The sequence below is a fragment of the Ischnura elegans genome, chromosome 6 (assembly GCF_921293095.1).
Source record: "Ischnura elegans chromosome 6, ioIscEleg1.1, whole genome shotgun sequence".
NCBI classification, from domain to species: domain Eukaryota; kingdom Metazoa; phylum Arthropoda; class Insecta; order Odonata; family Coenagrionidae; genus Ischnura; species Ischnura elegans.
The window spans coordinates 91477916-91491011 of record NC_060251.1 but is presented as its reverse complement, the minus strand read 5'-3'; the positions used below and the strand labels follow the sequence as shown (position 1 = coordinate 91491011).

General features: G+C 40.7%; 1 protein-coding gene across 1 annotated transcript in view; it reads left to right on the top strand.

Moving 5' to 3' along the window:
• LOC124161162 (RISC-loading complex subunit tarbp2-like) overlaps positions 1-9714 on the top strand; it is a 44977-nt gene extending 35263 nt beyond the window's left edge. The window contains exons 7-8 of the mRNA XM_046537394.1: positions 8678-8768; positions 9409-9714. Of these exons, the coding sequence (XP_046393350.1) occupies positions 8678-8768; positions 9409-9560 (243 nt within the window). The 3' untranslated portion in view covers positions 9561-9714. The remainder of the gene's footprint in view (positions 1-8677; positions 8769-9408) is intronic.
• Positions 9715-13096: the final 3382 nt, after the last annotated feature.

Below are 13096 nucleotides of genomic sequence, written 5' to 3'. Positions count from 1 at the left end.
AATATTTTAATTTTATGGAAACAATTGGGCATATCATTAATTCAACTAACATCGCTTTACCCCCACTTCTGCTGCCAAGTGCTAGCTGACAATCTGAGGCATTTTGCAAAATACAAGCTCTATTCTACCGGATTTTCTTCAATTATTTTCAGTCCATCTTTGGGAGTTCTCACGAGATAAGAAGATGAATTGGAATTGCTATCAGGGAGAAACCAAATATTCTGAGAAAATATAAAAAAATTTGTCTGGGACTGTAACAATTAAGATTTATAGCACCACTCATTAATTGTAACTTGATATATGCTTTCGGAAAAAAATACCGCATCAACTTCCGAGAAGCTCTGCTGCTCTTATCGAGTTTCGCCAGAATGCTAAGTCTCCGTCGTATTTTGACATTTATTTCTATGCGTAAAATGCTTAAATAAACTCAGAAATACGTCGTGTTTGGTCTTATTCTTTTTGAAATTACGCGCACAATACTAATATTTCAATTCAATAAAGGTGTAACATCAATTGACGAAAGTCATTCTTAGACACCTTTTGTGCTAATAGATGACTCATGCAGCGGTTGACCTCCACAGAAATGGGGAACTTCGAAGCTGGTAGGAAAAAAAAGGTCAGTGGGGGAGAAAAGGGAGAGCCGGAAACACGTTTCTATTGTTCTCGTGTAACTTGGTATTTTTTCGAAGCTAAGGTCTTCGTAATATGATCCCTGCGCGAGCTGTGACTTTTTTTTTATTTCGAAGAAGAGGAAAGCCTCAGAGGGGGGGGGGGGCTAGTGCTGAATGGAGAGGGATACCGGATCTTGGGAAATGCGCTAATGTAAGTATCCCACGGTACTCGCACAGCAGTTGACCTCCAGAAATGGGGAACTTCGAAGCAGGTAGCCAGAAAAAGGTCAGTAGGTGAGAAAAGGAGGGAGGGCGTGAAACACGTTTTTATTGTTCTCGTAACTCGATATTTTTTTCGAAGCAGGGGTCTTCATAATGCGATCCCTGCGCGAGCTGGGACCTTTTGTTTGATTTCGGAGAAGAGGAAAGCGTCAGAGTGGGTGAGGCGAGTGCTGAATGGAGGGGGATAGCGGATCGTGGGAAATGCTCTAAGGTTGCTATCCCACGGCACTGAGGTTCTCCTGGTGGGGGGAATCGGGGATTTTCGGATTTTTTCACCCGACCATTTTCGGTTCCCCTCTTTGAACTCTTTTCACCGCTAAAATCCACGAATTTGATGTAATTCGTCAACTTGCGTAAAACGGCGCTGCGAGCACTAAATGACTAGTTCTCTACATTTTTCCGAGTCAACTACCAACGACGTGCGTGCGACAGTGTATGACGCGAAATTCAAAGTATTCGAGGTATTCGAGGCGGTACTTTTCGCATAACTATTCGAAACCTCGATTATCGAATACTTTCTAATATTCGAGGTATTCGAGTATTCGCGGATACTATTCGCACATCTCTACTTTAAAGATAGTGGGCACGCATTCAAAGACTTTTATACTCGTAAAAAAAAATTTGCACGTGCTTTTGAAATTCCCTCCTGTTGTGCGTGTGGTCTACCATTTGCTATCTCAGGGGTTCGTAATGCATTGTAGGCAGTTGACGAATTTTCAATTCAGCCTAAAAACAATTATTGTGTCACCCAGGCCCCTTTGTCGCTCATCCAAATAACAGGCTAGTGCTAATTTGAATACCATTTCATTGCTCGCAGAGTTTGTGAATGATAAATCATTTTAATTTGAAGTCCTCCACGGCATTAGCAGATATGTGAAACAGTCTTAATGCCTTGAAACCTGACCCAGTTTTCCTTCCCTGATAATGAATGAACGAGATTGCATTCTTTCCCAAAACAATATTGTCTCGTCAACACTAGTTGAGGGGGAAAGGAACCAATTTCAATCACTGCTTGGAGTTCATCAGAAAATGTTGCGGTGACTGCACTATCAACACTTTCAGATTCACCTGATATTGCCGCACTGAAAATACCTGCCGTTTAAAACTCTGGAACCAACCGGAGCTTTCACTAAATGTCTCGGAGCGATTACCACCCCTGTCTTTTTGTACAGATTCACGATGAACTTTCCGTAAGTGTTGACCGCTTGGTTGAAGTTGGTACGGCTGAGGTCACTGATGTTTAACTTTGTCTTTATTCAGAATAAAGCATCGTGAGTTTAAACTTCCACGCAATATCGCTTTGACACTCTCAATTTTCAAAGAAATTGACCTCTTTCAATTTCTCTTCTTGGTTTATGGTTTTTCTTGATAACTTCTTGGTTTTTCTATCCGCATTCCTATTTTTTGCCATTGTTCTCTTGGTTTTTACACTGTATGGCTCTATCGAAACAACTGCTGGGCAACTGCTGCACTGTATACTTGAGATGCAGAGTGCCTACTACTGCTGGGAGGGAATGAAGTCATTGTGTTTGAGACTCTGTAGCGGACCCTTTTATGTGTTTATGCTATTCATACGCAACTCAGCCACCGCTCCATTTCTCCCCCATGAATACCGAAACCTTGAAGGCTTTAGTGTAGACCCTCTGCCTGGAAGTCAATCGCCCGATAACCTATGACGGCAAAAATTACGTCTCAAACCGTATTTCCACTAGGTACACGCTTAATTAATGATCTAAATTAACTGCAGGCATCCCCCGAGTTACGTATGTCTCGACTTACGTAAATCCGTACTTACGTAAATCCGTACTTACGTAAGTGATAACCGTATTTCAAGTGATTACATCAATTTTTGAATGAAGAGCGCGATGAAGTAGATATTCGCTCTTATACCCAATGGCAGAAAAAATATCGAATAGTTATCGAGTTTTTTACGTGCTAAACAAAATAAAGTGACCCATTTTTTTTATCATTCCTCGAAGGAATTTTCATTTATTTCTGTAGAAAAATCGCTTATAAATCCCAGTTCACCAATCAACGTGAAAATTTGCAGTTCGAGCAATGGAAGTGGTTGCGCTCACTCCTGTAGGATACAGCTTGTTACACAGCATACGCACCCCAACTCCGACTTTCAAACATTAGAAATTGTATCCTTAAGTTTGGACATTTCCATCTGTGGAATTAAAAGATAATGAAGTACGAGCAGAAATCTTTATTGCGGAAAAGAATTAGTTGACACCCACGTGAAGGCATTGAAATTTTGAGTGTTAGCAATGAACGCTGCGAAAAAGTGAAGAAAAAGTTGACACACGATATTAATTGCGTACTTGTTTACATGTTTCTGACGACTGATTTACCGTGTTGTATTTTGCAAAGATTTTATTCAGCTGATTTTTCTCTTTCTCTCATATTGTGTGCCAATGTAAATGAATACTGCGTTATTGAAAGCTTTTCCCCACTAACTTTGTTGCAAGTTAATGACGGAGTTGGCTGAATTAAAGCTCACTTTTTATTAGCTTCGTGCATTTGAAATACTCTTCGATGTTTCCAGCGAAGTAATTATTCAAATGATTATATTTTCACATAATTTTATTGAGATATGAGAGAATGAAAGTATGTTTGTGTGCGTGAAAGATTGAGTGTATGTGCGTGTGGATGTGTCTAAGAATATAGTGATTTACTGGTATTTTTTTGTGTTATTTGCTCGTAATCCTTGAAACCCCTCGTGCATGTATTAACTGTGACAGTGAAACCACCGGATTCGTCAATGTACGTAATATATAAAAGGCAGAAGATATAATGATTAAAGGCAAGTAGACAATGCAAACTATGGGCCCTTAGATCGCCAGGGTTCCCACTCAACCGTGAAAACCTTAAAACCGTGAATTAGCCGTGAATTTCCTCTACCGTGAAAAAACCGGGAAATAGCCGTGAATTTCGTCTTAAAACCTGAAAAATATCTCAATCTTGATAATAATACCTTCCCAGAAATTTTCATCTTCGTTCGTGGCTAGCGCACTTCTATTCATTGTGGCGAGCATCGTCGCATGCGGTCGTATGGGTCAGAAAAGCGTGGGAACGAATGTTGCCTGAAGAAAAAAACATCTTTCCCCAGCGCAGGCCTTTTCTCTCCCCCTCCTGAAATATGACACCACTTCTCATCAGCTTGCTTACTTTCCTCAAATGGCTTGGTTTCCCCTCCCTCGGTCACTGCTTAGTCCCCCTTCCACCCAATTAGCCTTCCCACTGGCTGCAGCGACCACTTTCGAAACTAAATCTAGATGGTCATTGTGTCGAAAAATTTGAACGTTTATTCAACACCCTCAATCCTATGACTGGAAGACCGCTAGCCTTGACAACCTGCCATGCGCTGTGGACACTACGCTCCCTGCGTTTGAACCGGGTGACAGCGAGCTTTCGGCGTGACGTTACTAATTCTCGCGCATTGCGGCCCTGAAAACGAGATAAGATTTCCGCTTATGGCAACACAGCATTACACGATTGTCGCATGCGTCGACCTGGAACTTGCCAGTTTTACGTCGCAACCGGAAAGTTTGTGTGGAGTTATTTACTGTCGGTGGGGATCCAGTTCCTCCGCTTTGTGCTATCTAAGGTAATGCTGTTTGTTTGTGACGTTAAAGCCTCAATGCCGTCGCGATATAAACTGCTACATAGTCTCACGAATACAAGGATCAAGAACTTTGCTATTTCCTTGATCCTTGTATTCGTGATATTATGGATTTCCACCAAGTTACGCCCTCTACGATTAATTATGCTACATAGTCGTTCCATTTTTCCCAGAGCAACGGTAAGAAGGGAACATGATTTGCCTCTGATTAGAGAGATCGATTCAGTTTTGGTTTCAGAGTATTACAATAGCAGAGAAAAGAAGTCATTACACTGCCGCTTTCAAAAGAAAGTTATACGGTGGAACCTCGATCTATCGTTCCCGCATTGATCGTTCGCCGTTTCTGGTCCCAAATAAAGTTCCTTATAGACAATTTAATTTTTTACCGCATCTATCGTTCCCTGAAGTATCGTTTCTCGCATTGATCGTTTGAAGATCGCGGTTCCGACGCAGAATTTTCCCGCATCCATCGTTTGACGAAAATGAGACGAAATAAATACAATGTGTCATTTATGGCTAATAACGACAAGCACGTAGTTGGAATCCTCTCTAAGAGATGGAACTACCATTGGGAGAAGCTCAGTGCCGTGGGAAAGTAACATTAGCGCATTTCCCAAGAACCCTTATCCCCCTCCATTCACCATTCGCCTCCCCCCTTCTGACGCTTTCCTCTTCTTCAAAATAAAAACAGGTCCCATCTCGCGCAGGGATCTTATTACGAAGACCTTAGCTTCGAAAAAAATATCGAGTTACACGAGAACAATAGAAACGTGTTTCGCGCTCCCCCCTCTTCTCACCAACTGACCTTTTTCAGCCTAAAGTTCCCAGTTTATGGAGGTCAACTGCTGCATGAATCACCTATTAGCCCAAAAGGTATCTAACAATGATATTCAGTAATTGCTATTATGCTTTTATTAGATTGAAATGTTAGTAATTTGCACGTTAAAAAAAAACGAGACCACACATGACGTATTTTAAGCAAGGAAATAGATGGAAAAATACGATGGTGATTTTTGGCGAAACGCGATATCCTCGTAGCTGAGCTTACGGCAGTTAATTCGGCATTTTGTTCCGAAAACATGATACCAGGTTGTTATCAGTTATCAATTTACGAGCTATACTACTACTAGTAGTCTCCCTTGTCAGAGTTACTGACGAAGGGATATCTTCTCAGGATTTTTGTTTCTCCCTACTAACAATCCGAATTCATCTGATCATCTGGCGCTACGCTAATTAGAAAAGAATGGGCATCTTTAGGGTAAAAAATTTCATGGCGCAGTCATATGGTCACGCTTCGCCCTCTGCAGTGTGCTCTGGCGATACGTGAGTTCCGAACTTCACCTCGTACGAGTGGTTCCCTACTTTCCGGGGTGGCTGGACTTCGAACCACCGAGTGTTTTCCATGTGGGTTTAATAAAGTCATTTTCACTAGTTTAATTTTAGTCGTCTTCCGACCATGGCCCCTCCGAAGAAACTATTGAGAACTTTAAGAGATGGACTGAAAATAATTGAACATGAAGAAAAGAATCCGGGCTAGATGCGCGTGAATATTGCAGAGCGCCTTGGGTTGTCCGCTAGCACATGACGGTAGGGGTGGGGGTAGAGTGAGCTACCTGGAGAAAACAAGTAGAGATATGAAGGCGAAGATCCAGGTGGGCGTGCCGCTGACGATTAACGCAACATTGTTCACGCTTTACACACTACCTCAATTGTATTAAAAATATATTCATTAGACAGGAACAATTCAAGTAATTGACTATTTTTGGCCTTCGTGATCCATCTCACAACCAGTCACTGCACCGGCGAATGCGGTTGTTTTAGGCACAACATGCACATTGCTCTCGTGAATACGTGTACTGGAAATGGTGTTTGATGGATAAGAATTTTTACATCTGACTGAAATCCATAATAGCAGTGTAAATGCCGAGTGGAGAGCAAACATTCAGAATTTTGAAAGAGACATGGGTCGAATCAACAATATGACGTATGTATCTTGATAAAGTACTACTATTCCTGTTATTATCTAAAATATTGTTTTGAAACCTTTAATGAATTTCTTAATTACTCGCCAAAATCCTGCGTTTCCTGGGACATAGGCAATCTAGCAAAAAAATTAAGCATTGATCGTTTTTCCGCATTCATTTTATAATCGTATCGTTATTAATAAAGAAAAATTGTCTCCTAGTGGAGTTCCAAAAAAGGAGGGTAGTCTTAGAATCGTGTTTGTCTTAGATTCGTGCTAATACGGTGTATGAAATTGTTTTTCGATTTATTATGTTCTATTAACAATTTTCATAAAATATTTTCCGCTGAATAAGAAAGAATCAATTTATTATATTCTATAAACAATTTAAATAAAATATTTTCCGTTAAATAAGAAATATTGGGGTGGGGGAAATTCGGTTACTGTGCAGTAATAACAACGTGCGCAAAAAACAATCTCTCAGCGAGGAATTAAAAAAGGACCTCGAGTGTCCGGACGGAAGAAGGTCCGAAGGGTATTCGGCGTCCGGGCAAGAGCGCGGTTGGGCTGGTCCTTTAGTCGGCCTTGAATTTTACAAACGATAGATCACGTCATAACAGATATCACTTTTCATTGCGGCGTTAACATTCACGGCGTTTTTCGCGTACGTTAATTTTCTGTTGATATACGGCCAGTGATTTTCTTATTGTTGGCTTATTAACGGACCGTGAATTTAGCAAAATTGAGACCGTGAAAACCTTAAAAAAACCGTGAAAACGTGAAAAATAACCGTGAAAACCTGGAAAAAGCCGTGAATTTCATTGTTCAGGTAGAGTGGGAACCCTGATCGCAGTATAACATAATGAATCAATTTAAGTATTCAGTTTAGTAATGTAGCGCTGAGATACCATACTTTCCTGAATCCATGCGATCGGTCAATTCGGGGAATAATATTACGCATTTTGATTGGCAATGCTCGAGATGCAACTCTTAGACTATATTAATGTTTATTGATTTTATATCTAATAATGTAAGAATGCGCGGAAGAGTTCATGAATATTGCAGTGAATTGAATGAAGCTTCACCGAGAATTTACTGCGCATTTTTCAGCTGAGAATTCACCCCACCGATTGAAATCTCTGAAGCACTAACTCAGAATGTTCGACTTGGCAGAGTCCGCCTCTGGTGTTTGTGTTTTGAAAGGGAAATCCGTGAGGTCTCCGTAACCGTTCTGATACAACGGCCTTTACATTCATAATAATCAAAATAGCTGTGTTAACCAATATTTTTTCTGATAATTTAAAGTACTTTGATAGATCCAGTTATCCAAAATAATTGTGGCAGTGCTCAAATGGGATTTGCCATGGGGTGATCCAGTTACCCTCAAGTAGTGGGGTAAGTGGGGTCAACTGAGATGTGAAAATAATATTAATATAAAATATTGTTTAATGGTAGTAATTAAATTCAAGTCACATGATGTGCTAGTCATATTATTGTCAAATCTACGTGTTTATTTTCACCCATTCACTGGAGTTATCTGTACAATAAATACATATTTGAAAATGAAATGGTACTATCACATTGAAAAACTATGCCCCAGTTACCCCCGAGCACCATATACTGTAAAGAATGTCAGTGTTTCATCAATGCAATCAATGTTTTTCCTCTATTTATGTCTATTACGACAAGCCAGTGAATGGTGTATAGTGGAGATGATATTAATTCTGAATGAAAGGCTGTACGAACTACAGCTGAATACGTCAGGGAATGCACCTGCTAGATACTGGCAGGATCTTCGATGCCTCAATGACTGCTATGGTGTAAAATGTTTTCAATCATCCAAATTCCTTGCTTTTGGCACTTTGATGTCTTGTTTTAATTAAGATAGAGTGAGAAAAAATGGTGAAAGTGAAGGATTTGTTGGCATCTTCACGTAAGAAAAGGAAGAAAAATGCAAAATGACTATACAGATGTGAATATCCTTTTCATTGCTAAATTTCAATGCGAAGATTTTTCTCTGACGTAACTTGTATTTTCCTCCTTACGTGTACTGAGTTCTTTTGGGGAATTGTGATTTTGGGTCCAAGTGTTTCCATTGGTTAGATGGCTGGCAAGTCAATAAGTAGCCAGCAGAGAGAATGATGCATTTATTTTTGGAAACCACTCTTGTAACACTCTGCTTGTCTTTGCTTTCAGTTTGCGTTGAGCCACACACCCAAGGAGACTTTGGAGAAGTTTGCAGAAGGGAATGACCTTCCTCTTGATTACATGTTCATGAAATCTAATCGTAAGTGCACTCTTGTGTATGCTGTGTGGCTGACTCGAGCAGCTCTTTAACATTATTTCCAAACACTGCTTCTGAAGAGTGACTTCCCACACAGGCAAAGTGGGTTTCAATCAAGGCTGATGCTGGCTGTGAAAAACTCTGGTGGCTCAGTTTGGATTCAAACCAAAGTCTTTTAATTGCCACTCCTAATTGCAGTGGTTTGCAGGGCAGAATTTTTGGTTTCTGGTCAGGTATTTTTTTTCTCCCTTGGGTGGGGTGTGGCCTCTAGTTGGGTTGTATCCTATCATAAACCTCTTACTTTTGCGGAATCTTCTGCTTTTATCGATAACGATTTAATTAGAAGCTAAAACTATTTTCCTAACTTAAATTTTTTCATAAACGCGAGATTTTTCCATTTTTCTCAAATCTACATTAAATTCAACCTATTTTTAGAAGATTCCATGGTGAATAAAGAATGAAGGTGAAACTTTGAATTTTTGTTGAAAGGATAAATTTTGTCTGATGCCTGAGAAATCTTTAGCTTACTCAAGAAACTGAAAAAATTACCCGGGTAATCTCAGTTGTTGTTCAATGGTGTTTTTGAAAGAACAAGTCGTGGGTTGATGTACGCGTTGGCCTAATTCTGCTCTCCCTTGTACAGTTGGGAATGCATTGTGCGCTGCTAGTCTGGGTACCACTCCGGAGTTGGTGAAATTTGGTGAAGGTCCTGACAAGAGTGCAGCTGAAGAGATGGCGTCGGTCAATCTTCTTCACGCTCTGATGATGATGATCGGGCGCTGCGAGGAGAGGTGACCATAAAGCGCAGCAGCTCTGCGCTTTTTCAAATAACGGTGGTGCAGTCGACCACCATGTGGAGAGCCTTTATTTTTTCTGGCTGTGCTTGAAATGCATTTACATATATCTTTTGTTCTCTTGCTGACGAATTAAATTTATCTATGTTTTATATAACACTAAAGAGTGATTATTAACGACTTTAGCTAGGATTGTCCCTCAACCGGGACTCGGAATCCAATCCAACCTTTATGGACTTGCAGTCCATGGTACCTTGTCCAGGGATCATCCTCCATATATAACCAATAGTTAAAACAATTGCGGCTGTAATAAAATACCGTTTTGAAAGACTTAAACATGCGGACAATGGTGGTCCAGTGCTCAGCACCCAAGTCATGCACTAGGAAACTTCCTCTTCATCTCTTTGGGATTTTTATTTCATGTAAGCCTGTGGTCGGAAACTCTTTCCTTCCGCAAAACTTTATCTGCTTTGAGGTTTAGATTCATTAATTTTGGATTTCTTGGAATGCAAAGGGAAAAAATTAATCATTAAGTATTGGAGATTACCAATGAATAGACACATGCAAAGGGTGACATTGTTGTTTCATCACCAAAAGTGGAGTTATTTTCCCCTGAAATAAATTTTATTTTAATGGCAATACAATTGATCCTAATTACGTGCCATTCTCATTTTAGGCCCACCTAATTTCATTTATCATTGCATTGACTGGGTAAATTTATGCAACAAATCTGCTGTCTAGACTGAATGCACATATGTGCAAGTTAGATATTTTCAAGGAAAAAACATGGATAAGGTGGTAACTGTTGAGTTTTGGAGAAGTAAAAAACGTGAAGTGGAATGAATCCTAATGCATCATCTAAAGAAATCACAGCATTTCCTATTCATTTGATCGCTATTCATGAAATACAAATGTGTTCTTATGCATTATGGAACAGCTGTAGTCAGTTGAACAGAACAGCTGTCAGTGTAGACAGTAGATTAGTTGGATAAATTGACCCTAGTCAATGCTATGACAAACTTAGTGCTCGTAGGAGGGCCTAAAATGAGAATGGTACATAATTAACATCAAATGGAAAGCATTAATATTTCAGTATTCAAGAAAATAACACCAGACTAGCCACTGGCAATCCTTTACGGTCACCTGCAAGTGCAAGTTAAGTATGAAAATTCCACAAGAAAAATCATTTGTCTTGTTCTGAATTCTTACCTACATGTCCAGAATCCTCTCTGGATATTCTACGACATGAACTGCTAAGGAATCATATCTTCTTCCATAGCATAGTTTTTATTTCAAAAGCACATAAAAACAAGTAAATATTTTGCTTACTAATGGTCTAATGCAGCTTCTAAATTACATAATTTAAAAAAGAAGCTTCAACATATTAGATTAACGATTGTCTAATGTTTGCATCATCTACCTTGTAAAGTGGAATGTTTAATGAAGGCCTCTGGTGTTTCCATTGAAAATGCATGAGAGCATATTTCTTCCTGGTTGCTTATAGAGGTTTTGGTGTAGACGCTTGTGAAGTTCCACGTCCATTAGCAGATCATAATCAGCATTAGAGCTTTGTTAATCTTTGAAAATGTGTTTTGCACAGCTGTCCTTTCCTTCCCACAAAACAGTGCTACCAAAAAAGTATCCCAATAGTATATCGATTTTGCTGTTCAGCATTACACTTTCAATGTCATCAATAATCTGCTTTGCATTGTTTCGCTCATTTTTGCCTCCTGTAAAATAGGTTCATTAAATCTAGTATTATGACGGAAAATCAGTAAGCAGATGACTTAAGCAATAGTAGGGTACTACTTAAAGCTAGAGGCGCGCAAAAGCCGTTCCGCTCCCGCTCGAGTCTCGCTCTCGGGAGTCAAACTGGTAGTCTCACTCCCGGGAGCGAACAATCCCGGATTGCGGTCTCGGGAGCGAGCGGGATTGAGCTCTCGTCGCTCCCGGCAATTTGGCGGACAGCACATAGTATGTGCTATCCGTCAAATCTACTAGCTGGCTTTCTAGCAGACTTACACGAACCTTCCTTGTTGAAGTAATTATGTTAAAATCAAGTTGAATTCCTAAGTTTATTGTTTAATGCAGAGATGGCGCTGCGACGCCGATTTTGTAGATATGTACTGTAATGGTTCAAGCCCCATTACAGTGCATTTCCACTCGGCGCATTTTCTTCCCTACCAGTTTACCCGCTCGTTCCACGACCTTTCCCAAAACCCCCACCCCCAAACCAGGGCCCGTGGAGGAAGGCGTGGATGAGTAAGAGGGGATGAATGTGTTTTCGCCGATTTTTGTATGGTTGTGTGTGAGTGTGTGTGTGTGGGAGGAGGGGAGCTCGGGTTTTCCCTGAATGAGTGGCGTATTACTCCTCCCTCCCTTCATTGTGCATTACCCCACCCCTAGTTGAGGTATGATAAAAAGGTGGTGCACGAAAGAGAACGAGAGAATTCCTAAGTGACTGTCGGGCGGAGCCTATGCCCAAAATCAGTGCGACGCACGGCAGGAGGAGACAAGGGGCCCAAGTATTTTCAGAAAGACTGATCTGGAAGAAGAATCCCCCCCCCCCCCATCCGAAGGAGCAAAGGACCAGCTGAAGAGGACGCATTATCTCCGTTCCGGATGCAGCTTCCTCCAACAAGGGAGAAAGGAGTGCAGTAAATGGAAAGAGAGAGTGTTGGATCCAACCTGGTCGAGACTCGGACTACGATAAAGTAAGATTGCAGCTATTCCCCCCCCAAAGCCCCCTTGTGTCTCCTGCCAAGCCAAGTTAAGACAAACAGTCACGGAACGCACCCGTTACATAAGTGAATGTGAAATCAGTCACCAAGTACAATTAACGTTCGCACCCCAAATTTACATTCGACGGGATGGACTATCATTTACCTCCCCAGTCAAGAAATCATTGAATTTGTATCATATTTACGTGTTCACCACCGAACTTTACTTTGTTATCATCATTTTCTATATTGATTTTCATCCAGAAACCAAGTTATATTGTTTTTTTATTTTTTATCATCGATGTTTCATAAGTGGCTTTCACCAATTCATATTTCATTAGCGTATAAGAGGGTTCCTTTTGCTTTTTTTGTCATATGCAACCTTATTTGTGTGAATTATATTTTGTTTAATTGAAAGTGTTTTGAGAGAGTGTTTTTTGTTCTGATTCCTCCACGGGTCACCCCATTGAAAATATCCTTCATCCTTCCTTTCGCCCCGTCTGATTTCCTTCCCGTAAATGCGTGTTGGACGAGTGCATCAGCGCCCGAACGTCACCCATAAGTTTGAATCGGGAACTCCCCCACCCGCAATCATCTTCACAGAAGGGGAATATTTTCTTTATTTATTTGAATTACGAGAAGTGAGTGGCATAGTTTTGTCCCGTAGGTCCCATGCGGGAGGGATCTTCGCGGATTTGTATTTTTTCTTATTTTTTGTGCGACGTCTCCCCCCGGTTCTATCGTGGTATCCGGGCGAGTCGGGGGTGGGATGCCACAAGTGGCGCCCGAACAGTAGGACCCGATTATTCTTTGTGTG